This window comes from Rhea pennata, chromosome 7, assembly GCF_028389875.1.
Source record: "Rhea pennata isolate bPtePen1 chromosome 7, bPtePen1.pri, whole genome shotgun sequence".
In the NCBI taxonomy this organism is placed as follows: domain Eukaryota; kingdom Metazoa; phylum Chordata; class Aves; order Rheiformes; family Rheidae; genus Rhea; species Rhea pennata.
The window spans coordinates 24,536,913-24,561,520 of record NC_084669.1 but is presented as its reverse complement, the minus strand read 5'-3'; the positions used below and the strand labels follow the sequence as shown (position 1 = coordinate 24,561,520).

Sequence of the window (24,608 nt, the reverse complement as noted above, 5' to 3'; positions counted from 1 at the left end):
CACCAATGACATGATGGTGATCTTGTACAACAAGACTTTTACTTACCGCAGTGGATGGAATAAATTAGTTAGAAACCCTTTTCAAGGACACTGGGAAATCACAGAAGTGTTTTTAGTCACAATGTTAGTGTTGCCTATATTTTTGCTTGCCTATATTTCTCACTTCTTTCTTCCTTATATGCAGTTTAACTTAGTTTGCTCAGGAAAACAGATTCCAGTGTAAAAGCAGTAGAATTAGCCCTGTAACTTCTTAAAACAAAAAGTACTCTCTGCTGTGGCTTGCCAGGAGGAAAGGACGGACTTCTCACCACTCATTTGTAACTATTCGTAGTTCAGGTCATGACATGACATGACACAACACTTGAACTTCACTGTTTTCCATTATTGACAGAAAAAAATGTATTTTCAAATATTCTGACAAGTCGGACACAGGAGCAAAAAACAAAATAAAAATATTTCCTCACTAATCAGAATATGCACATGTCAACAGGGTCTGTATGATTTGGGAGACTAAGGCACTGAACGTTAATGTCTAATTGAGGGAGGAATCCCATGCTGAAAAGATATTTCAGTACCTGAAGATGAGCTGAAGGTAAGAGGTGCCAGCATGTCCTTCCTAGACCCCGCAGGAGTTGTCAGTACTGGAGATCCAGCCTGACTGAGGAGCTGACTGCCTTCCATTTCCTCTGAAATGAACGCTTGCCTTCTCGCATAGGTTCTCCCCAATCTGTTATTCCTCTTCTCTTCTCTTCTCTTCTCTTCTCTTCTCTTCTCTTCTCTTCTCTTCTCTGTATCTAACTGAAGAATGTACCAGATGAAAACCCATAGTAGCTCAAGAACAAGATCCTCTCATAGGAAAGGAGTATGCCAGGGAAACAAGTCCTCTGAAGAGAATTTGAAAACCAATCTCTCTCTCTTTTTTGTTTGCTTTTTTTTTTTCTTTTTTTGAAAGTGATTGTCAGCTAGATCCACTTTAGCAAGTGGGTCATGGGGGCTAGTCCCAGCTCAGTAGAGGCTGTGAGTGTAGGAGTCTGTGAGCAGAGGGTCCAGCAAGACCACTCCCAACCACAGCTGTAGTAGACTTAAATCTTTTTAAAGTAATCACAAAACCACAGTGTTAGTCTGGAAGAGTCATGTAAAATTTCAGTGCCAGATTATCTTAAATTTCTTTTCCTGCACAGGAACCTAAGGGCATCAAATGAGGTTAGTAGAAGTCAGGTTCAAAACAAGGAGAAGTGGTTTAGTTATGCTGCGAAACACCTTGCCACAGGATGCTGTTGAGGGTAAAAGCCTACAAACACCCACAAGGGTAACCAGACAAGTTGATGTAACAGATATCAAATATACAGAAACTACATCCAGATCTGTGAGCTCCTGAGCTGCAACCGACTGGAAGCTGGGGGAGTACCGGGAAGAAATACAATTTGCACTTGTGTGTGCCTATTTCCCTAAGAGGAGCTGTGCCCTGTTTCCTAATAGCTGACGATACTTACAGAATGAGGCCACGTGTGGTGTTTGGGACTGCATCTCGGTTGTATTGGCCAAACTTTCTTTCCTGGGGAGAGCTCTATGTTGGCATGCACAGAAATATTCCTTACTTGGGGAGTGAATAGGGGCTTTTGCCTAACATTTGCCTCGTGCGGAGTTTTGCTCTGTGGTGGCTGTTCGCATTCCAGCTGGGACGCAGCAGGGAGCTAATCTGGGGAAGTGTTGAGGCGCGTGCTATATTTTGGGACAGCCACCTGCTTGAACACATCAAGTGGCAGCAGAGTTCAGCAAAAACTGCCCTGCTGATCCTGCAGCAGCAACAGCCCTACGGCCTTCAGCGGCATACAAGCCCCAAAGGGGCAGCACCCGAAAATGGCTGGACCCTCTCAGCCCTGCAGTGCTTCAAGCCTGGCATTCCTTCTACTTAGGAACTGGAAGATATTTTGGACAGCTGCAAGGTGGAATTAAATCACGTGGATGAGGAGTGGTGTAATCCCAACAGTGGTGATATGTAAGTGCTATTTGAGCCTGAGCTGTTCAGAAGGGCTGGGGAATACAGTATTTGATAACATGTGCAGTCCAACTAGTTTGTAAAAAGTTGTTAAAATTAGTTGCCTCTAAACAGCATAGAGGAAAGCAAAAGGACTGGCCACTACAGGAAGAACCAACAGAGCAGAATAACATTAACTGAAAAAAAAGAATAAAATTTTCCTCATTATTTTGCATTATTTATTTTGTAATTATTCAACAAGTAGATTTTATAAGTGCTACAAATACTGAATATACAGAGCATGAGGCAGAACCATGATCCTGAATAGCCTAAAATTGAACTATGATTGTTTTTTTTTACCCTTCTGAGATTATTTTTCATCAGAATGTTAATTTTCACATGAGAGGGTATAATAACATTTGCTGTTTGCAGTATGAGCTGACTTACAGTTGAAATTTCTGACAAAAATATGGACATTCTGAATGAACCTGGGCTGCAGTGTTACACCCTAGACCTGCACAGATGATTGTTTCATTCTGGAACATGAGGGACATCTATACTGAACAAGCCTATTGCCCATTTTTATGCCAAAACCAGTTCTTTCCACCACTAGCAGATTGGAAACTGGCTGGAATATCTGGAAATTACAATCAGGTTTTCTCAAATAAGAGAAGCAGGAGGAACTAATGATCCTTTGGCTAATTTCCTCTTGATTATAGCTAAAATAGGGATTTTTTTTTAGTTATGAATAAGCAAAGCTTAAAAATGAGCTAGAGAGTTGGGATAAATAAAACCAAGTTTTTTAAATGTAGATTACAAACTAGATGTGCTTCCTAGTCTCACTGCATTTCTAATATCAGTGACACAAGAGCATCCAGATGATGCCAGTGCCTAGCATGTTGCTGCCCATTTACAGTCACTGGAAGGCAGGCAGGGGCATGGCTGTGATGGTCTGGACCTGAATGTAGAAAGGCAAAAACCAGCACAGCAGGCAGTACTGGGGTCTCACTGTGGAAGAATGGCATCTCCCATGAGCAAACATCATAGTGTTTGCAAACACAGCCAGAATTTTGCATGGGGAAGGGGTTTGGTTAACGCGTGGAAAGCAAGCAATGTTACACTCATGATGAGAAGACAGCTGAGGGAAGTTCTGGTGGTGTCTTGGTACCTCTGACCCTCTGCACCTGTAACCCAGAACACATCACAGCAAACTCCAAAAATCTCCCACATAAGAGGAGACTTGGGCTCTTTGATTGCACAGTGATGGTATCTGGACAAGCATTGCAGCATTAAAGTCAGGCACTGTGAATTTTAGTGAAATCCTGTCTATTTCACTCAACTTCTGACTCGGTTACAAGAGTGGGAAATCTGCTTTTCCAGTTAAATCTTGTAGTTATACCTGGACCTTTTTACTCTATTAGAGCCACTTAGAGAAATAAGGATTTGCAGGACTGAGCCCAATAGGTAGTAAAAAGCAAAGATTAAGGCCCTATAAAATGCACTGAAATTACATTGTCTTAATGCCATTGTTTGGTTTTAGACATTCTTTCAAGTGCAGTTTCAAGACTCCCATTAATGCCTATGGGTATGTACATCCCAAGTTATTCTTGCATGTTTATCACCAAATGCATTCTGAAAAAATGTAATGAGTGCAGAAAAGAAATGTATAGATGGAAACAGTGTCTATATGTAGTAGAGAAAAGATGAACTTGCAGAAATATCAGCTAACAGAAGTAGAAAGGTAAATTGGTTTTGTCACTAATGCAACAGCTGGGATCTAATATTCAGGTTAAATACAAAGAGTGGAAGACTGCAACAGTAAAACTGGAATTTTTTCAAGTACTATAGAGGGAATTTTCTTTATTCTGTCAACATCAATAAGACAAATGTGAACAGCACCTCAGAATAGGGTTTCATGGGATCATCTTGAGGTGGAAATAGAGAAGAAAGTGAGGATTTGCATTTAGGCTTGACCTAATGCTCAGTGAAGTCAGTGGATACTGGATGATTCTGTTACTGAGCAAACTCATTCTAGTATAAATTAATTAGTGTCAGGACATCTGCCATAGCTAAAATAACCTGAAGCAGTACCATAAATTGTCACTAATTTTTTCTGTGAAACCAGTCACATACACCTCCTCAGGAGCTACTTGGAAATTAAAGATCAGCCTAAAAATTAAAGGTAAATTTTTCTAGGAAGTATGTTTCCTCATGGCTTTAGCAGAAACTTGATGGTCAGCTCCTTTGAATGAGCTAAACATCTCTCATAAAATAAAGCAGAGATGGCTGGTTTTACATGATGCCTTTCATCCTAGAGAACTTTGAAGTGGTCAACAAACTGATTATTAAATATTTGTCTGGCTCTCAGCCACCACTGATATGAAAGGCCAAGGCCAAGACCCTTTGGGTTCAAAGGTAAAAGCTTTTAAAAAGTACTATACATAATAAGCAGCTCAGGGAACAAGATCTAAAACATCCTGCAGAAATCAAACTTCACGTTGAATTTTAAGCAGGCAGGATTATCAGCTGGAGTTTAGCCAGATTAGCAAGGCTAACATCACTCCAGCAAAGAAATGTGTTATGATTACAGTCTGAAGCAAAGTTTGAGTGTGTTTTTTCAACATATGTATTTCAAGCCCAGTTGTAGAAGGACCTAAGCTGCTTCACGAAATGAATCTTTGCAAAGCATTTGGGCCAGTAATTCCCATTGACTTTGTAGTCAAATAGAGCCTGTACCACATATTACATTTATACCTATATACATACCTATAACAAGAAGTTATAGGTAGGAAACTGTTTTTGCAGAATGACTTTGAATTCCACATTTTCTGTATCTCCTCTGAGTATATTCAGAAATCACAACCTTTTATATTTTCAGTAGTACTATTTGCTACACAGCAAGTCTCAATGTGTTGTGGGCACTGTGGACAGTAACACAGGGCAACAAGATACCCTGAGTTGTTTTTTTCTTCATGAGCTTTCATATGTGCTTCTCCACAGCTTCATAGCTCATGTCAAGGAAGTCCTGAGAACCCTTGGTGTCACCAGTGTACTGAATGGTGCACACAGCATGGGGAAGCAAAGGAAAACCAATTTTTCTATGGCCAGGAAAGTCATTATTATGGAATACTTGCAGAAGACGCAGTCGATTTTTCCCCGGTCATGCGTTTCTATAGTATCTCCAAGCACAGCAACAAGGCACTAAGCATACCTAACCTGGCTGGGGAGTGTGTCTCCTGGCAGTAAGCCACTGCTCTTAGGGAGCACTTTCATTCAGTCATCACAGATTACTGCACAAGCATTAACTAAACCTCACTCAACCACTCGGGCAAGGCTTATTATCCACTTCCGGATGCTGTCTCCATTGGCAGGTGAGAGGAAAGCAGGGCATTGAAAGATTAGGAGTAACCCACAAAGCTGTGTTCAAATCAGTGGCAAAGATCATGTGTTGCCTAACGGTAATCCTACCAGTGCTGGGAACAGACAGAAGGGCCCTACCTGGGCCCTTCCTGGACCGCACACCCTGTAACAGGAGAGGAAAAAAAGCAAGCGACTATAAAGGTAAATGATGCTGCATTTTAGTGAGTGGGGAGAAAGATTCTGCATTTTCAGTCAAAAACCACTGATTTTTCAAGTATTTTTGTATTGAGTCATTAGAATACACAACATAAAAATTGTTACTTTTTGGTTTCAGAAACAGCCAAAAGCTCCGAACAGCTGTTTTAAGAGCTATGCCAATAGGCCATTTGCAAAGTCTTATGCCATGCTTTTACCTCTGTTTCTAGATTCAGCTCTCTAGTAACAAAAAGTGGTTCTTGATTTATGAGATTAATGTAATGCCCTGAAGGCTGGTTTATCTCGGCTGCTGTAAATTGGATCTCTGAGAGATGAGATGTGGGTGAGGCAGTAGCAGGAACTTAAGCAATATTTGACCATGACACTTTTCTGTGCAGCCTGGAACAGAACAGCCTGTATTCATTTTTATTTTGCAGGGAAAATCGGAAAATCTTGGCTGATTGTAATCTTGGTAAAAGCAGATTTGCTTTTCTTGTGCTGGCTTACTATCATTTTTCTCTAGATGACACTGTCCAAAGAGTTATCCAGTACTGAGCAATTTTACTACACTGAGGGTTCTTCAAACAGCTGCAGTGTTTAGATACTGAACTGAGAAACAGAATACACCTACATAAGCCGTTGTAAAATAAAAGATCAAAGTGACATGAAGAAATGCCAGACAGACCATCTGAATATGAAATAAGGACAACAGGAACATGGTCCCAAAGCTTCGGCATTAAGCCTCTCTTTCCCCTACATTTAGGACATAGAAGATTTCTGAATTTGATATCTGACCAAAATCATTCCTCAATCATTCATAAATAAAGGCAACAAATATGTTCTATGATGTCCTTTAGGATATGTTTTCAGTTTAGTTGTCCACCCTATTCATGAAAATTTACAAGTTTTCAACTTGTAAAACAAATTCAGAAAAAAAAAAGGCCCCTATTTAAAACTAAAGTACTTAGGGATATCCCTGGACTTTAAATGATGCTGACCTGTTTTGCTGATTTGAGATCAGCAAATGGAAAGGGGAAAAAAGTTAAAGCCCAGCAAGTACAGGAAATGACCAGGGTGGAGGATAGAATTTTTGCACTCTTACGGCAAAATACAGTCAATTCCCAGAGACTTTCCAGAGGCACCTTGCTCCTGCCATGCACCCTAATTGGCAAGCTGGGATAGACCACCTCAGGCATTTATATCTTAGGGTATGCTGTGGAAGGCACATGTAGTCATGGTGTGCAAGTGGTACAGGTGCATTGGTCACAGCCTCCCTCTATTTACTAATTCAGACTGAAATCCTGGAGATGCAGAAGGAGGAAAGTTACAGTGACAATTCAAGCATCTTAGCAGAACTAGGTATTTGCTCAGCGCGCACTTGCAGCATGTGTGCATTTCTGTCCAAGTGGACATGGCACATCAGAATATCAACAATTAGGCCAAATTAATCCCTGTTGAAACTCCATTAAAACCCAGCGGCGCAACCCAGCAGGTTGAATTGGCCTTACTATTTCCAAACAGGGAAGCTTCTCAAGGACGGTATGGCTTAAGAGGCACACATAATTGGCAGGTACTCAAGAATCAAAATAGAACAAGAATCACCAGCCGTGTACATCCTGTGCTTCACAGGCAAGACGCAAGCGAGGAAAACAATCAAGTTGTCTGCTGGAAAAAGCTGCTTCCCAGGATCGCTCTAACCAAGGTGCAAGTGTGATCAATCTGCATGGGCAAGTATCAGTTTTCCACGTATGTTTCACCTAACGCTGGCTGCCTGCGGAGAGCAGCTTGGGCAGGCTAATGCATGCTTGTTATCGCCGGCATAAATATCTCTGCCTTGTGTTATTGTGGCACAAAGCAGCTGGACCATTTGAAAATCATTTAAGAAGCACTATAAAATTAGGGCTCCAGTGCTCTTATTTTATGACTTTCATGAGCAGCCATTGCCTAGAGAGAAATTATCCTCTTTATTTTCAAGGCTAAAGGTTTTTTTAACATTCATCAAAATCAAAGTGCACCCCTGATAACACATTGAGCTGTTTCTTATCTAGTACAGACTCTTTACCTTCTGCATAATATCACGTTTGAGATCTCAGTTCTTCATATACAACTCATTTCATTTTGTCTGCTGTTGTTTCTATCAGCTGAATTTGCATAGTTACAGGAGAGGCTGGCTTATGCCCTGAAACATATTCTTTCCCTAATTCTTATTTTTTAAAAATTTCTAGAACAATAGCTCTGAGTATTTTTGTTACTCATCCTTCTATAAAAATGGTCAATTACTTCTTCTGGCAATGGAGTTGCACAGACCAATTAAGCACCGTAAGCAAAAGATTTTTCAAGGGCATAAATAGTACTTAGGTGTATAATCTGATAGGTTCTCTGTTGTGCCTTTGAAAATCTTTCACCCACATATAAAAAACGATGGTTTTGATAATGTTTTTTCCTGTATTGTTTGCACAGACAGCTTCTTTACTAAACTCTGGAAAACAGTGGGTGAACAGTCATGAGTAATTCTCTCTAATTCTCATATATATTAATACCAAAAAGAAGGATGAGAAAATACAGTTAGTATGAAAGGCATTCTGTTCTATTCAGATATAAATAGTGTGGTTGTATCCACCATACTTAAGGCTCCATTAGGACGCTCAGATTTGAAGAGTTTAAGAAGAGATCCTGCATGAAATTTGCACTTACCCATGTCATGAGTGGGGAATGGCGAGGCCTTGCATGTCCCGTCTCCTGCAACTCTGGCAAATCACTGTCCCCCCCTGTGTTGTGCTTATTTAGCCTATCTTTCGTTTGTGTAAGAGGCCTGTCACCGTATTATCCAGACATGAAATACAAACTGAAGATAAATATTTAGAAAGTCATAACTATAGCTCTGTTCTCATGACTCTCTCTTTGGCCAGGCTTTCTTCTTTATTCCCTCGGGGGAGGCAGACTGCATTCCTGTGCCTAAAGGTGGCAAATGCTTGCTTGATAGTTTTTCCAGGCATGCTTTCAAATCTCTGTAAATAGGGATGGCCAGTGCTAACAGATCACGCTGTGAAAGCATGTGCGGCCACACGGAGGAGCTGGGAAGACAAGGTGCAGCATCCTGCGTGAAGGAGCTGTAATGGAGCAGAAGGCAGCCTGCACATGGGCGAAGAGCGCCCTGCTACCATGCCAACACCTCTGCTGTTACCCACTATTCAATTTATCAGCTAGAGGCTTAAGTGAGCAGAGGGGCAAGATGGAGTTGTGTGGAAATCACAATTGCTCGTGACCCTAGGAAGGCAGAAAACAAGACAGACACAGTCAGCAGACCCTAGTACAGTCTGCTGTCACCCCGGATAAGGAAAGTGGGGCAGCATTTAGTAAGTAAGTCACAATAAGAAAGTACCTCAGCTCTGCGGCATGTTTTTCTGTTCCAATACTGAGCAAGGCAGTAACAATGTGCCTGTGTCTGGTGGTGCCAGGAACGGCAGAAGGGCCCTACCTGGGCCAGCTCTCAGCTCCCAGACTTCAGACCAGGTTTGGCCTTTTGGGTATAGCGCTGATCCACCCAGGCTCAGCCCTGATTTGTGGCAACAGTCAACAGTAAGTGGCCAGGGAAGAGCAGAGCTCAGTGTAACCCTCTCAAGACCAGATCCAGCATCACAACCGCGATTCTTTCAGCTGCACAGCAGCTTCCTCCCTTCTGCGCTTGTGTGTGCATCCGCTCTTTCCTTCTAAGGTAGATGCGCCTCGCTCAGCACAAAACTCAGCAAAATCCCTTCCACTCAGAGCTTTCAAAGTCCTTGACAGCTCTGAATTTGCCTCTGCTTTGGGGATGAACAATTTGTGTTGAACTGTTTCTTGTGGTGATCTAAAAGAGATGGTGGATTAACGTTTGAAGTCAGTGCTTCAGTGCTAAAAGGAGATCTGCTGAGGGTATTTCTTTTTACGCGTGGAAGAAGAGTAGCTGCCTATGGAGTCTCTAGAGCATCTCATCTCCCACCTTCTAAAACCTCAGTATGTAAAGGCTACACGCTCACATCATGTGCAGAACAAGATCGAGCATACCCTGGAGGAGCTTTGACCTAGGTGATCACTGCTGGCAGCCTCAGGTTGTAGGATATTCTGGAGGGGGTAGATTCAAAGTCAAATTTTGCTCTGTTAAACCTGTTCATTTTCCGGAAGGCTAAATCTACTTTAGAGTTGTAGATAGGATTCAGATTTCAGAGCTGGGCAGTTGAGGGGCAACAGAAGGCTCCTGGATGCTAGCTGCATGGTTGTGGTGTGGTCAGCAATAGCACAACTTCTGTCACCTGCTTTCTTCATAAGATAAAGCTGATTCCTGCTAAATGCAGATCCAAACTGGGGGCAAACTCATTCCACAGCAAAGAACAATAGCTTAAAAAATAAGTAGGATCAGAAGGGGGCAGGTATGAAGGCACTAGGGTCTGCTTTAGCATCCTCTCGTGTGGTAAGCATGCTCCAGTATGTAATGGGCACTTGAGATATTTTTTGCAACGGCTGAAAGTTACTTTGAACATTTTTCTTCTCTTGCTTCTCTGCTGCTGACCTGTTTTCTTCCTCCTCCTTGCTGCCACTGAGAAATGAATCGTGGTTCATAGTGATGAGAAGCAGATGCTACATGTTTGGCACCTATGTTAGATAATTCAATATTTATTAATGGATATTATGGAAACTCCACTCATAAGACACATGGAAAAGGTGCCAAAGCAAGTTAGATCCAAAGCTCTATCTAGCCCACTATTCTCCATTAGCCCAGAGAAGGGTTTAGAGGAGAAGAGCGTAAGATATAGGACAAGTTTTGAGTGATGCTTCCCCTGCATATCCTCCAGCTTTGGCTGTCAACAGATTAGCTGTTTCCTAAACCTTGTAATACGTTTAATTACTGGAGAAGACCGAAGGTCTGATAGTAGTGCAGAAGTCCCTAATTGCTTCTGCCTAATGAGCACCTTGCCTCAATCAGCTCCAGGGAGTGTCTAAAAAATAAAATAAATAAATAAAACAAAGGAGGGTGAGCAGAAAGCTGCAATAGCTGGCTTTAGCAGCAAGCTCTTCCCCTGGCTCAGGGCCCAAAAGGCAAGGTTTTAGGGCAGGCTTATTGCTACTGGGTTTTAAACATGTCTTTTACAGCTTTATTCCCCCCCCCCGCCCCGTCAGACAAGCTGCAAATGCTGATAGTAAGTTTCCTTTAAGCCTCTTTCCAACGTAAAGGAAGAGCAAGGGAGCCGCAGGCTTCGCCCGAGGTTTCCGGCTGCCCCCGGGGCGGCGGGCACGGGGAGCCACGGCAGGTGCGGAGTGCGCGGGGCTGTGCGGTGGCACAGGGACACCTGCCGGAGAGCGCGCCGAACACGCCGCCGGCACGGCCGCGGGCACCGCGAGGCGCGCTCGCGGCCAGCGCTTCTCCCCAGCGCCGGTCCCCGGGCCAGCCGGGGCACCCAGCACCCCGCTACTGCTGCAGAGACCTCCCGGCAGCTTCGAGCGATGTTACGGCTTGGTAGTAACTCTTATCCATGAATAGAGGCCTGTTAATTCCCGCTGATTTCTAACAGTCTCGGCTGTTCATGCTGGCACCTTGGTAAAGCATGATTTTTTTTCAGAAAATCTCAGCAAAATCTCAACAGCAGGCCAACTAAAGTCATTTCAGATTGATTGTCCCAATCTCAAAATGTTCCTGATCAGTGGTGACTTGCAGATCTTTAGGTCAAGGTTTCGCCCACCACGTAGTCCCTGTTGCAGGGGGCCCCCAGAGCGGAAATGTGCACCCCCTTGCTGAGCCCACCGCCTCACTCTGCCTCCTTTCTCGCACGGCATCTCCCTTTGCTTCTTCCTTGTAGAAATTTCCTTCCTGATCACTTCTCGGAGCTTCGGCATACCACCTCCCGCTGAGCAGCAGTGCGTGACAGCGCTGTGTGATGGAGGGCACGCGCACGCCGGGCGTCCCGATGCGCTTCTGGCGTGCTGGCTCGTGCATTCCCATTTCATTCATCTAGAGTTGAGGGCTGTGGTGTTGAGAAGCTTGACTCACCATTTACCCTTCCAGTGCAGCCCATGGTTGTCCCATTTCTCCTAAGGAGGCTATAAGCAGAGAAGCTCTCCTCAGTTTTATTTTTTAAAGGATGCAGGCATGCATCGCTCTGGGTGGAGAGGAGGGAGAGTAAAGCTTTTGGTTAACTCAGAGCACCCAACAGGTCTGATATTGCTCTTTACAAACCAGTTTCCATCCTTGGAGAAAAGGCCTATATTTTTTAAGAAAGGCATTCGAAGTGAAGCGTCTGGGGAGAGGCCATGAACAGCTGCTCCATTTTGCTGCTATCTCCTGTCCCAATAAACTCCCAGGGCAGTTTTCTCCAATGCTGGTGCTCGGACACCCTCCAGCGACCAACCCACCACCAGCCTGCAGGTCGCCTGTGCCACCCGCTCCCAGGGGCCCAGGGACCCTCCAAACCCTCTCTCGAAGGCCACCCAGCACCTTCCCTTATACAGAAGCCTGCGTAGGAACAGATACAGCACAGCTGGTTTGATATATTACCCCCAGGTCAATATCAATTTAATGAATCCAGTACATAACACATTTTTCTCCCATCCAACCAATACGATTTCCTGTATATCAGTTATACTTCTGTTTAAAATCATGATTATATTCTCAGTGTCTTCTTTTTTAAATCATTCAGGATTACTTTCTGCTGCCATCTTCTGGCAAAATAAAAAATTACAGTGTTTCAGTAGCATCAGCGTTGCTGTACTGTTCTAAGACAAGGCTTGTCATTAAAGGTAGTATGCAATTAGATCAGTTGGCATAAATGGAAAAAATATAGCAGCCCTTCTTGCATGTTCTTGCATGCAATTCTGCCAGCTCTACCAGTTGATCTGGTAGAAGTGTTTCAGTGGTAATCCCAGAGCAAAATGTCTTTTTTAGACCTTGTGTTTCCTGAATGCGTCTAACAGCAAAGGAGAGCTGCAAAACAAGTGAGGCTTCATAGTTATAGTCTACATTTTATAACAGGACTGCCTAGAGTGTAACATAAATACTTTGAAGAGAATTTTGTTTGCAAAATTTGGTTTCAGGTCTTCATAGATCATAAACAAAACATATATTTTTTTCCTCTATGAAACCAAAGGAAGCTCTTGTCTGATAGGCATGTAAAGATTTTCCTTTGATTACAACAGGTAGGAAGGTGTTTCTTTCTGATTGCTCAATATATGCAGTACAAATCATGCCAAAACACCTTACATAATTTGTTTAATTCTAAAATAAGCTATTTTGAATATTTTTGTTTAAAATGTACAAAAGGTTAAATTTTTTTTCAAAGCAAAGTTTTTCAAGACTTTTAACACGAATCATTACCAAAACAAAAAATTACTGCTCCCGATTTTTTCCTTTTCCTGCAAACACACAGCCTTTCATTGTAAATTACCAGTCTTGACCCCACTCTCTTGTAACATAGCATGTATTTTTGATAAAAAATATGACTTACTCCTGCTAATTAAAATGGGGGAAAAAATCCAAATGAAAAAAGACAATCTTTTCCCTTAAAATAAAATCAAGATTTTGAGCCAGTAAGAAAGACTACTCACAAAATCCCAGCCTACAAAGCGAACATAAATAAAAGCTGTTCACAGCTTTGTGCAGTTTCCCTAGCACCCGCAGAAATGACAGCTCAGGATGCCAGGCACCGGAGAGAAAGGATGTACATGCTATTTATAGCTCACGGATGGCTCCCGTCACTGGTATACCTGAGCAGCTCACAGACCTCACTGCGTTCTTGCTCCCAGCGGCTTTCTCACGGAGAGGACAGCCTTCCCAGGGCAGTGCTGGAGCCACCGGGTTTGCTTTGGGAAAATGCATTGCTAAATATTGCAGCCTGGTCCCAAAGGGTCTATTAAGACTGGCCTGCAGCAGGCGCAACCTCCGGCGAGCCTGGCGCCGCGCTGGAGGCGCTTCCTCCTCTGCTTCGGCCACGCAAAGCCGCAGGAGGAAACGGCATCGGAGGAGCAGCAGCGTAACGCCTGACAAGGTCGAGGGGGGAACCACAGAAAACCTCGCTGGCACGCAGCACCCCCTCCTGTGGCCTTGCCCCGCAGACTGCAGGACTGGGCCGGTGAGTGGGGCAGCCTCGCAACCACCTGCCCCAGCTGCTCCCCGCAAGCCAGCAAAGGCAGGAGACGCTCCCTGCTGATCCCGGGCCGAGGCTTCCCGCAGGCCAGCAAGGCGGCCCCGGCGCCTGCTACACACTGGCATGGAGAGGGGCTGCACGCCCCTCTTCACCCCCCGCCTGGCAGCTCGCCACTGGCTTCCGCTCTGGTTTACCCAGCACCCCAGTACCAGAGAGAACCACCCCCTGCTCCTATTTCCTTCTTTCTGGACCCACAGCTCTAGACGTAAGGCCTCCCCACAGCAGTTCTTGTGCATCTCCTCTGTGACAACTGCTTGTGACAAACTACCAGCCTATTTAAGAATGCACTTAATCAAAAAAAAAAAAAAAAAAAAAATCATGACTTTAACATCAACAATTGGAAAGTTAAAGAAAAACCATCTCCTCCAACAAAGCTGGCTGTCCCTGGGAAGATCCATGAGACATCTGAAAAGCCTGAGTGGCAAAACTAATCTTCCACTATAGAGTTTTGGACTCTTTCAGTCTTGATCCCACTGCAAAGAGTTTGTGTTGACTTTGTAAGAAGGGCCCTTTCTCATATGCACCCTTCCAAGCAAGGTAAGGAAAAGAGCACTTTGCAGGGAAAGACAACTCAAAGATACCACTGCCAAATGACTGAGGAACATCAAAAGCCTTTTACTTGTGCCTTCAAATATTCTGACAGCCTGCCAACTAGACAGCATTGTCAATTTGATATTGACAGCAGCAGTCTGACAAAAATCAGTTGAGGAGTAAATCAAGGAGAAGGAAAAAAAAAACCTTTAATCCATGGTCACACAAATCCATACTGTCTGCAGAAGGGCAAGCGCTTTGGAGCCCCTTTAATAGCAATATATTAACATCCTTGTTTGCCTTTCCCGATGCTTGCAGGGCATTTTTCTCCCGCTCTCACAGTCAGGTTTCTCCGAAATCGCCTGCGTCAGAGCTGCCCATCGCTTATCCCTATCGACAGCGTGCAGCGCTGGTGACCCCTCTGCGCGGCTCTGCCTGCGGCCGCCCTTGCTGCGCCGTTAGCGACACCGAGGTCCCTTTGGCCCCCGCTGTCGCGGGAGCAGCGTGCGGGGTGCCCAGGGGCGCTTTCCGCCCGAGCACCCCGGCCGCCGCCGCGCCGGACGGCGGGGTTTCCGCGGCCGGCAGCCGTGCGCCGCGCGGGGTCTGGTGCTCGCCCCGCGGTAGCGCGCGGCGCGGCCCTGACTGCTGGTGGCAGGACTTAAAACTACAGCTGCTTTAACTCGGGGAGAAGCAGGAATGTAGTCGGGATGTGCCGGGGGAGACGGCATGGGCCGGGCGCCGGGGCAGGAGCCCGCGGAGGGGGCCCCGCCGCTCAGGGATGCCCGCTGCTGAGGTAACGCTTCCCGTTTCTCCGCTGAGCGTGGAAGCTGCGGACTGCAGAGCCGCCGGCCCGCCGCGGCCACGGCCCGCCGCGGCCGGCAGCGCGGCCCGCCGCGTTCCCGCCCCCGTGGCCGGCAGGGCGCCCTCCCCGGGGCCCGGCGGCCGCCCGCGGGGGAGCCGGCCGGGGGGTCCCCGGGAGCGCAGGCCTCACCCAGGGCCCGCCGAAACCCGGGGAGAAATAACCGCCCCGGCCCTCGGCGGAGGCAGCGGCGGCGCGGCGCGGGCCGGACCCCGCCGCGGCTCCCCGCTCTCGCCCCGCGCCGCAGGGGCGGCCGCGCTCTCCGGAGCCCTCCGCCTGGCGTCCTGCCCGGGGAGGAAATTCGCTTAAAAAGGGAGCCGAACAGAGCTTTAATTGTACGTTCTGCTTTTCTCTTCGCTGCGGAATAACGGGAACGGCCTCGGCGCAGCGCAGCACTGCCGCGCGGAGGCACTGGTCCTGCTGCCCCTGCGCCGGGGCGCTGCCTCTGGCGAGGCACAGCGGGGCTCGAGCAGCCAGCTTCTGCTCTTCCCTGCTGTTTGAGCCTGGGCAAAATGAAAGGCCGTAATATATGGTTCAGTCAGCCAGGAAAGCAGTATTGCTCTGCCATGTGCACGGTCTATACTGAGACGAGTCCAGGATCTCATTTCAAAATTCCCATCGGTGCCTCATTTAAGCCATCAGCCAAACCTGCATCTCATTTCCAATACGGCTTGGTATTAGCGCTGCAGCGAACTGCTGGTGAGAGAGTCTAATTCCCGCAAACAAGCCCCTGTAGGCTTGCAAGGAAAACAGAGAGTTCCCCTCTCAGTTGCCTGCTAGGTTCCCATCTGGCTGTTTTAACTTTGCTATTGCTTTTAAATGTGCCTGTTTCTGCACACAAGGCTTTCAGCTCCACCTCCAGGGACTCCAGGGCTCTCTGAGCATCGGATTCTGGCCAAAACTTAGAGACACAGATTGGGTCTGTGTCTCTAAAAAAAAAAAAAAAAAAAAAAAAAAAAGATCGGATTTCACATTACAGTATCTGAAACATTAATTCCACTTACATGATCATTTCCCTGTGAACCATACTTCTTTCCATCTGGATTTTTCCATCAAGAGGACAAAGAGCAGTAGTGTTAAGCACTACCTAAGAGAAAACAGCAAGCAGTGTAAAAGATGAGTGCAGAGATGCTTATTCAGAAAAAAGGGGGAAAATGGGGCAGAAAGTAATTTCAAACAAATATATCAACAGGCTTTTTTGTTTCTTTTTCAAGTGAATTACGTTCTGATCTCATGCTTTGGTATTCTAAACCATTTAGCTATTCGGGTTTTGCTTCAGAGATTTTAGGATATTTGGCTGCAGGAGCTCTCTGAATCATATTATTGTTATTTAGTGTTTGTGTAATTGCAGTAACCTCAGGTCCAGCCCAAATCTGTGCCCTGCTGTGACTGAGGCTATGAACAACCTTATTTAAGATCTTGAAAGACACCTGTCCCCCTCTGGGCTATCTTGATAACCACGAGTGGATCTGTGCTAGCTAGGAAAGTGCTAGCAAAAGGGGTAGGCGAAAGATGGTCTGGCGGTTATGGCATTACTTTGGGCCCTACTAATGCTGCGCCACAGCCTCCTCTTGGGACTTCTCACAGCTGTTCAATGTGTCTACAGTCGAGTTCTGCCTCTAGGAGACGTGGTAACAACCCATGGCAAAGCGGCAAGAGGCCTTCTCCGTGTTGCAAACTAGGGCTATGTGAGTAAGCGGCTGCTCGGTTAGTCTATGCTCATCATTAGTTAAACAAAACATGTTTTTCTCAACCAGGAACAAACTACTTCATCTTGTTTTCATATTTTAAAAGGTTTTATGCAATGCTAAAGTAAAATTCCAAAACAAAAGTAATTCTGACAAGAAGAAAAGGAAGTGGTCGTTTTGGGGGGAATGACAAAGCCACAGTGTTGGCGCCTTTGCTTTCTTTTTCAGAACTGGAATCTGCCAATGCAACCCAAATCTGTAAAATGCTTTAGACAATTTGAATCAGTGTGGGTTGTGGGTTTTTGTCTTTTCTGTGCCAGAAAAAAAAATAGTAGAAAATGGCAATTGTTTCTAGTGCAGAAAAAAGAAAATCCTTGCAGATTGTGCAGACTCAAGTGGCAGGATAATATCAGAGGTGTGCCGATATCTCAGTGAGGCTGTTATTGCAGACAAGGTCCTAGACTGACCAAGTCCCTGGGGAACAGCCCCCAGCTGCCCCCTCTCTCACTACCGCGGCGGAGTCAACCGCTGTCTTTCCCCGGGCTCCCTGCAGCTCAGCAGTGCTGCGTACCTGCACCCGCACTGGCGTATGCCTCTGAGGTAGGGGTGGCGGGTGGCTCTTGCGCCTGTCAGGGCACAAGATGTGGCAGTGCCGAGCGATGGAACGGCTCACAGGCGTCCACTGCCTCGCAGCCTCCCTGCGGAGCAAGCACCTTAGTCCGTCTGGATTGCACTTACAGTCTCTTCCCAGTCTCAAATGTCTCCTGCAGGTCTTCAAAAAGCAAGGAAGCAAGAAAGGAAGCAAGGAGAAAGAGAATCAAATGAGATGGTCTTTAAGTATTCACAAACTCAAGAAGAAAAGCAATCCTCCCTAACCTGCATGGGCTAGATCTCTGCAGAAACTGTTAGTGACCTGGTAAAACAGAATTTCTTTTCTGATTACAGGGCATCCTACCATCCTACAGCTGCTGACTGTTCCCAAGTGGAGCAACTTCTCTAAGCCACCCAAAGGAAATGCAATCAGTAGCAGCACTTTTGCTAACTTTGCAGTATCTTAAAGAAGAAGGGTGAGGGAAAGCCTTCAGCAAAGTCCCTGGCCTTCAATTAAAAAATTTCATATTACTTTCCTCATTAGTCCAATCATCTGGTATAGTTATTTCGAAGCTTACCCTGAAGGCCCCACCAAGTAATTCAATTGCAAGGCCAGGGCAGCACAGAACAGAGCACGGCGCCTGGGAGGAGTTATGCTTCATGTTGGGATGAGGAGCTCACTTGTCTGGCATTAGTCATGTGAAGCAAATGATGCTGACACACTTCTGGGGAGAAGAATTGCAGTATGAAAGGGAGCTGTGTTGCAGAGCACCTCACTGGCTGCGAAGGCTGTAGTCACCTGCTTGCTTTCACCGGGCACCAAACAGCTCGGTTCCTCCAGGCCGCGAGAGCCTCCCCAAAGTCAGGCCTTGATGCAGAGGCCTGGCAGGAAATCTCTTTCCTCCACTAGCAGCACATATTATTATTATTATTGTAACAAACTCACAGACTGTAACAGAACTTCAAAATGATGGGGGCTAGAGCAACTGAAAGTTTAGCACCCATCTGCTTATCTCCACAACTTCAACTTTTAAACATCTGCAGCGATTGAGTCATCCACGCTGCTTAAAGATTAGCCTGTGGTTTTACGAACCTACTGGAGGAGAACCTGTATTATCTTTTTCTTGATTTCCTTTTACTGCTTCAACTTAATGTTCTGTATCAGTGAAAGTACAAACAGGTCATCATAAAGATGCTGGCAGTAGCTTTTGAGCACAGTGCATGACTTTTGCAAGGCAATAAAACTTGCTAGGCAATGTGTAATATTCTTTTCTGTGCTGTTCTTCATGTTAATCTGTGCTGGGATTGCACAGTATACTCCTTTACCATTGATCTTGATGTTACAGGCCTTGAAAATTTTGTAGTATTCTTGTATTCCTTCTCTACTTCCTGTGTTACCCATATGCAGTTCCTTTTTCTTCATCAGCATCAGCTTTTTTCCTCCCCTCTCCCATCATTTTTATTGTGCTTTTCATATTTTGCTTATTAAGTAGTTATCCTAGAGACCCTTCCTTTTTATTGGAAGGTACGAAAAGCTATAACTGCTCTTAACATTTGTGGGGAGGAGGAGGGAGAGGGGAGCAAGGGAAGCAAATCTGGGCTGAGGTCACAGAAACGTATGTGGTGTAGTCAGTGATACACCCTGCCTCATCTGTACTTCTTTTCCAATAAGCAACAAGACATCCTCCCTTGCTTTCTGCTTATGCCTCAAATCAGCCTACACTGTTTAAAATGTACCCAGATGTTTAGACAAAGTTGTTGTTGTTGCTTTAGGAGCAGTATCTGTGTTGCTGATGTTGCTGTGGGGCAGGAGACAGACTGGATGACTTCTAACAGTCCCTTCTGGGCTTGTTTTCCAGCAGTCCTACCAAAACACTAGATTTAGGCATTCAGGTGTTAGAATGAGAGCTGAGGTCACGTAACCTTTTGCAGAATAAATGCAGGCCGCTCCACTTTGGGAAGACTTCTTCTAGTGTGGCTCCTACATCCACCTCAGCTTTAGAACCAGCAACCAGCTAAACAAAACGTAGCCATGTCCACGTATCCACAAAGTGGAACAGCTCCCCGAGGAGAGACTGAGACAGACACAGGCATACCAGTGTAGCTGAGATTTCACTGGTTTTTGCCTGAGATATAGGAAAACGTGGTTCAACTTCTCTGTTTTTGTTTACATACACATATATGTACACACACACACACACAATCTGTTATATACACTTAACAAAATTTTCTTTTTGGCCCTAAAAGCCTTATGAGCATAAGTAAGTCCATTGATTCATTATTTCAAGAACTTCCAGTTTTAACTAACAGGAAGCAAAGTGTGCACAAACACTTCATTTACTCTCTGACATAAAATGCTAGAGCTTTCCTGTCTTACACTCATCAGCACTACAGTAATAGAAATAATAACTGCATCTATGAAGCTTAGTCACTGCCGCATTCAGGTGGCACAGGACTTTCTTTTTCAATAGTGTTACTTGACAAGAAATTAAATCATACTGTCTTATGCTGCTGCTTTCTCAGGGGATGAATTACATGCCTGTAGAGTCATAGCACAGAGCCAGTCCTGCTCTCTGGATGCTTTTAGCAACACCTGCAGGCCCTACTGCACACACTAGTTATAAAAACGTAATGCTATTTGGAGGGTAATGAACAGGACTACTTTCTAGGGAATATTATTTCTGTATGAAAATTTCCTCTTAATTCATTTCAGAAAAGCTGTCTCTGATATAAGCTGAGCACATGCAAGAGAGGAGCGAGAATGCTTCACACCAGGGACTGCCCTGAGCCGAACAACGCAGCGGGCCGAGCTTCCTACGAGACGCCAGCGCTAGCAGACCTCCAGAGGCTCTTGTGGTTCAGAGGCGGGTCTGATAATCATGTGGACCAAGTCTGGCCAAATATTTACCTGGGAGATGCGTAAGAACAACTTGTGTATTATTAAGCTGTTGCCGGTCCCGTGGAGGTGGAGGGAGGGGTGCGGTGCAGGGAAGAGCAGCTGTTAGCTGTTCCTGGTCAGAACCAGGAATGACCCCAAGGACAAACAGTGAGAAACAGTTCGGAAGTGCTGTATCTGTGTGGGTTCTCGCTCTTGCAACCCGTGCACACTGTGAGTGAGAGATTAGCAGTAGATCCTAAACAAATACTTGAAAGAAAATCTTGACTGCTCTGTGCAGTCAGCTATGTTCTCAGGGATTAACTGCAGGCAGGCAATTGCCTAACTAACAGTATCTCTCAGACAAGTCTATGCTTATGCTGCTCTCCATAACATCATATCACGTTTTTCATTTGCAAAGTGGTACGGACATCCTAAAATTATTTGCTACTTTGTAATGAAGCTGCAATTCCTGTATCCATCGCTAGTGGGAGTAGGCATTAACTGTGAATTATGCTATTTTAATGCAAAATGTTGGCAGTGTTGCTGATCATGTCTTTCAGGTGGGCTGCTAGGAATAAAACTACTCTTCAAAGCCTAAACATTACTCATATCCTTAATGCAGCAGATGGGCCATATAGCATCAATACAGGAGCCAAATATTACAATGACCTACAAATAGAGTACTACGGAATAGAAGCATTTGATGATCCTTCCTTTGATTTAAGTACCTTCTTCTATGATGCTGCCAATTTCATAGGCAAAGCCTTGAACACTTCAGGAGGTAAGAGGGAGGCAAAGAGAAGTTTGGGGAGGAAGTTTCAACATGAGCCAAACTGCTTCTTCTTGTATTAACCAGGCAGACAGGAAAGCTCAGGTTCAGCATAACATCTAACAGCAGGGAGGACGGACAAACGCACCTCAGGGGAGGCAGCATCAGCCAAGCCAGGTCACTAGGAGGTGGGGGGTCGCCCCAAACCCAGCATGGGCCAAATCTAGGGGCAGAGGAAGAGGGAAGAGAAGAAACATGGCCGTGCAGGTGCTCCCTGACACGTCTGTCCTGAAGAAATTGCCTCCTGCCAAAATCTGTATGTTCCCCGGCCACTCACTTGCACCACTCACGTTGGCAGGTACTCCAGCCCAGAGATCTGCCCTGGGGACCACCTGGCAGCTCTGCTCCAGCTCCCGATAGCTTCGACTGGGGACAGAGTACTGACTTGAATGCTTTACATGCTTAACTGCTTCACAGAATTGGAGCTTTATTCAGACTGCCTATTAAGCTCGAGAAGCAGCACAAGTTAATGAACTAAGTCAAAAATGACGAGTCTGACCCACAGCCTGCTGAATTTTTGTCAGTAGAATTTGGATTATAGCCTAGTTATCATAATTTCCATTTGTTCCAGAGTTTGCTCCGACTCTGACTGGCTGTGAGAGCTTGCTGCTTTCGCTGGAGTGCTTTATTAAATCCCTAGTTATAGTTCTCACTGGGCTGCTGAGATACAGTAAATTATGAGCCCATTTTTACAGGCAGACTGTCCTACAGAGTTTATGGGACTTGTCGATAATCACAGTCAGGACTGGGCCAAAATTTTCAGCCAAAACTGTTTTTCACAGAAAACTGCATTAACAAGTTTAGTCACAGAAAGTTTCTCCTTCCACATAAAATTTCAACTATTTTAATCTGAAATCAAATACTTGAGAACTCATATAATTTGGGCAAGAATTTAAATTCTCCAATTTGGGAGCAGAGTCTGAAGTTCTTCTGCCCCCCCCCCCACACACACACATTATGGTGAGAGCTCCTACCTGGACCAGACTTCTCCCACAGTGTAGTGACCCGTATATCTGCCAGTGCACTGCTTTTTCAACCAAAAATCAGCCTGGGAGCCACCCAGCCTGTAGATGGATAAAAAAAGCAAGAGGCTCTTCAACTTAGAATGACATTGCAGCAACAGTTTTTTGAAAAATACATCAGTGTTTGAATGTATACTCTCCTACCTCAAACCAACCAAGCAAATCTCCTTAGTGCTATTTAAACTTTACATGGAAGAAAAACTCCAGACTTAGTCAGAGGGAACATATTCACAATTTCCTGTACGTAACTTCAGATCGTCTTTATATAGCTAATGTTTCCTCAAGATAACCTATATTAATGGCTTTCTTCTTGTAGCTAACTATTTTTCAGAGGCCAAAGTTGGATGCACGAAGACAGTTTGAATATCATGTTGCTTGAGATCGTGCTGGGCATGATCTTAAAATAACTGTCCATGAAAAACTGAGTACACACTAACCGTTCACAGTTATTTTGCTAACTCAGTTCTAGCAGTTTTGGTTCTCCCTGTGCCCTCTCAGGGTAGAAAGCCAGCTCACCTCACTCTGTCTCTTCTTTTTGCAGGTAAAGTGTTTGTTCATTGTGCCATGGGGATAAGCCGCTCTGCATCTTTAGTGCTTGCCTTTCTAATGATCCATGAAAATATGACTCTTGTGGATGCTCTGAAAACAGTGAGTTCTCACAGAGACATCTGCCCAAATTCAGGGTTCCTCAGCCAGCTCCGAGACTTGGACATTAAATTAAATGAAGAGAGGAAAGGAACCAGGGAATCTGCTAACAAGGCAACGTAAGAGAGTATTGCCAAAGGAGAGAGGACAAAATTTTATCTGAATTTCCTGTATCTCTCTCAAATGACTTACGTTTATAACTAAGGATGTAAGTTTAAAATACACTAGACTACATGTTACTACTAAAAGTACATTTTACTTGATATTTTATTTTGAAAAGCCAATCTTGATTATACTTATAATTGGTTGTATATTGTATCCTTCACTCTCCACCTTAAAACATTGCTCTCTGCTGGTAAAAAAAAAAAAGATATCAGGTTCCACTTTAGAAATAGCTGTGTTTCAGCAATGAGTGAAGCTCCTATCAGTTTATGAAGTGTTAGGCTATTTGGGGTGAAAGATGTCATATTATTTATGCTACAATAATGCTTAGAAGTTCTCTTACGAATCAGGGCCCCCCTTTGCTCTCCATATCTAAAATGTTTTGTATTTTGAGACCTGAATCTGGCACTGGTTAGGTCTTGCTTTTACAATTGGTGGAGCCCCTGAGCTGAGGGTAAGAGGCTGTTTAGAGGTAGAGCAGCTGGGAAAAAAAACACAAACCCCTCTTTTAAAAATGATTCTTGTTCTAAATATAGTATTTTCCCTTTGACTGTTCATCAGATATCAGATAGGGTTTTTTTTTTCTTCCTCTCCATTAAAATACCTTTGTTTGAGAGGATACTCGATTATTGGTCTTCTATCCCTGTAACAATCATCCAGAAGATGCAGAGGAAAATACTTTCGAAGAGGAAGGTGGGTTCTCAGATGAGGCTCTAAAAATAGATACAGGCAATAGGAGTGAGTGCAGGAAAGCATTTGACAACAAAATTCAAGGGTTCCCATATCTGCCCAACAGTTTAGCATTATAAAACTTGTGATTTTCTTTCTCAAAAATAAATGTCATTAGCAACGCAACATCATGTTCTGCGGCAGTTGCTTTTGTGAGGAGACCCAAGTGAAAACTGAAGGAACGCAGGAATGGCAAGGGAAGTGCTAACAGGCATGAGACTTTCATCCTTGTGTCTCTGGGCCCATAAGAGCACTCAATAGCTACTGTCATCCAATGGATCAGTGCTGCCTGGAAACTATGTGGAGCACATCTGGCTCTCTGTTCCCAGTGGACAAGTATTCCCAGCACAAAGCCAGCTTGGGGATGGCTGCGGTTAGTGATCCTGATGCCAGACTTGGTAATCCAGAGGCATGAATGCTCTCCACCATGGTGGGCTGGCTGTCCAAGAACAGAGGAGCAGCAAGCAAAAACATGCCTGGCCGCTCCCTGCGCTGTCTGCAGGGCAGATTTCCACCTTTAGGACAGCCAGCTCAGCACCCTTTATAACTCTGCTGGGCTACAGCCACATCCGCTGGGTGTGCCACGCAATAGGAGCAAGGGCATGGAGCAGAGTAGCCAGTACTGAGGACCTAACCCTCACACCATGGCATTTCAAGGGCTTTTACTTTTGACTAACTAATCCTTCGGACTGAACATCTGTGAGCAACCCTGTCTTTGCTCTATTTTCCTGCAAAATAAAACTTGTTTGTGAGCTCTAGGCTGCTCTATGAGGCAACTCGCTGCCCAGCAAGTAGCAGCAATCAGGCAGTTTACCCTGAAAGTACACTTCAGGCACGAATCAAAATGCTGATGTACACGCACACCTCAACAACGTTTAACTCAACAGCCTTGCTACGATGTGCAGAACAAGTGAAAAAACACGGAGGCAGATCAGGCTGTGGAGATGCCCCCAGTACAAGACCAACGTTT

At 45.0% G+C, this 24,608-nt stretch overlaps 2 protein-coding genes across 4 annotated transcripts in view; one reads left to right on the top strand and one right to left on the bottom strand.

Annotated features, from left to right (window-relative positions):
* SAMD8 (sterile alpha motif domain containing 8) overlaps positions 1-8,376 on the bottom strand; it is a 41,528-nt gene extending 33,152 nt beyond the window's left edge. Inside the window, exon 1 of the mRNA XM_062579546.1 lies at positions 8,228-8,376. The gene's annotated coding sequence lies outside the window, so the exon portion shown is untranslated. The remainder of the gene's footprint in view (positions 1-8,227) is intronic.
* Positions 1,903-23,764, top strand: LOC134142479 (dual specificity protein phosphatase 13B-like). Of its 3 annotated transcripts, none has more exons than XM_062579550.1 (5): positions 1,903-1,999; positions 7,163-7,260; positions 20,087-20,292; positions 20,812-21,032; positions 22,644-23,764. In XM_062579550.1, the coding sequence occupies exons 3-5, from the start codon at positions 20,135-20,137 to the stop codon at positions 22,868-22,870; spliced, it is 606 nt and encodes a 201-aa protein (XP_062435534.1). In that variant the 5' UTR covers positions 1,903-1,999; positions 7,163-7,260; positions 20,087-20,134; the 3' UTR covers positions 22,871-23,764. The 3 variants fall into 3 exon arrangements, with proteins under 3 accessions (XP_062435534.1, XP_062435535.1, XP_062435536.1); XM_062579551.1 differs by having other exon boundaries at positions 1,981-1,999; positions 7,163-7,235; XM_062579552.1 differs by lacking the exons at positions 1,903-1,999; positions 7,163-7,260 and adding an exon at positions 14,922-15,028.
* Positions 23,765-24,608: the final 844 nt, after the last annotated feature.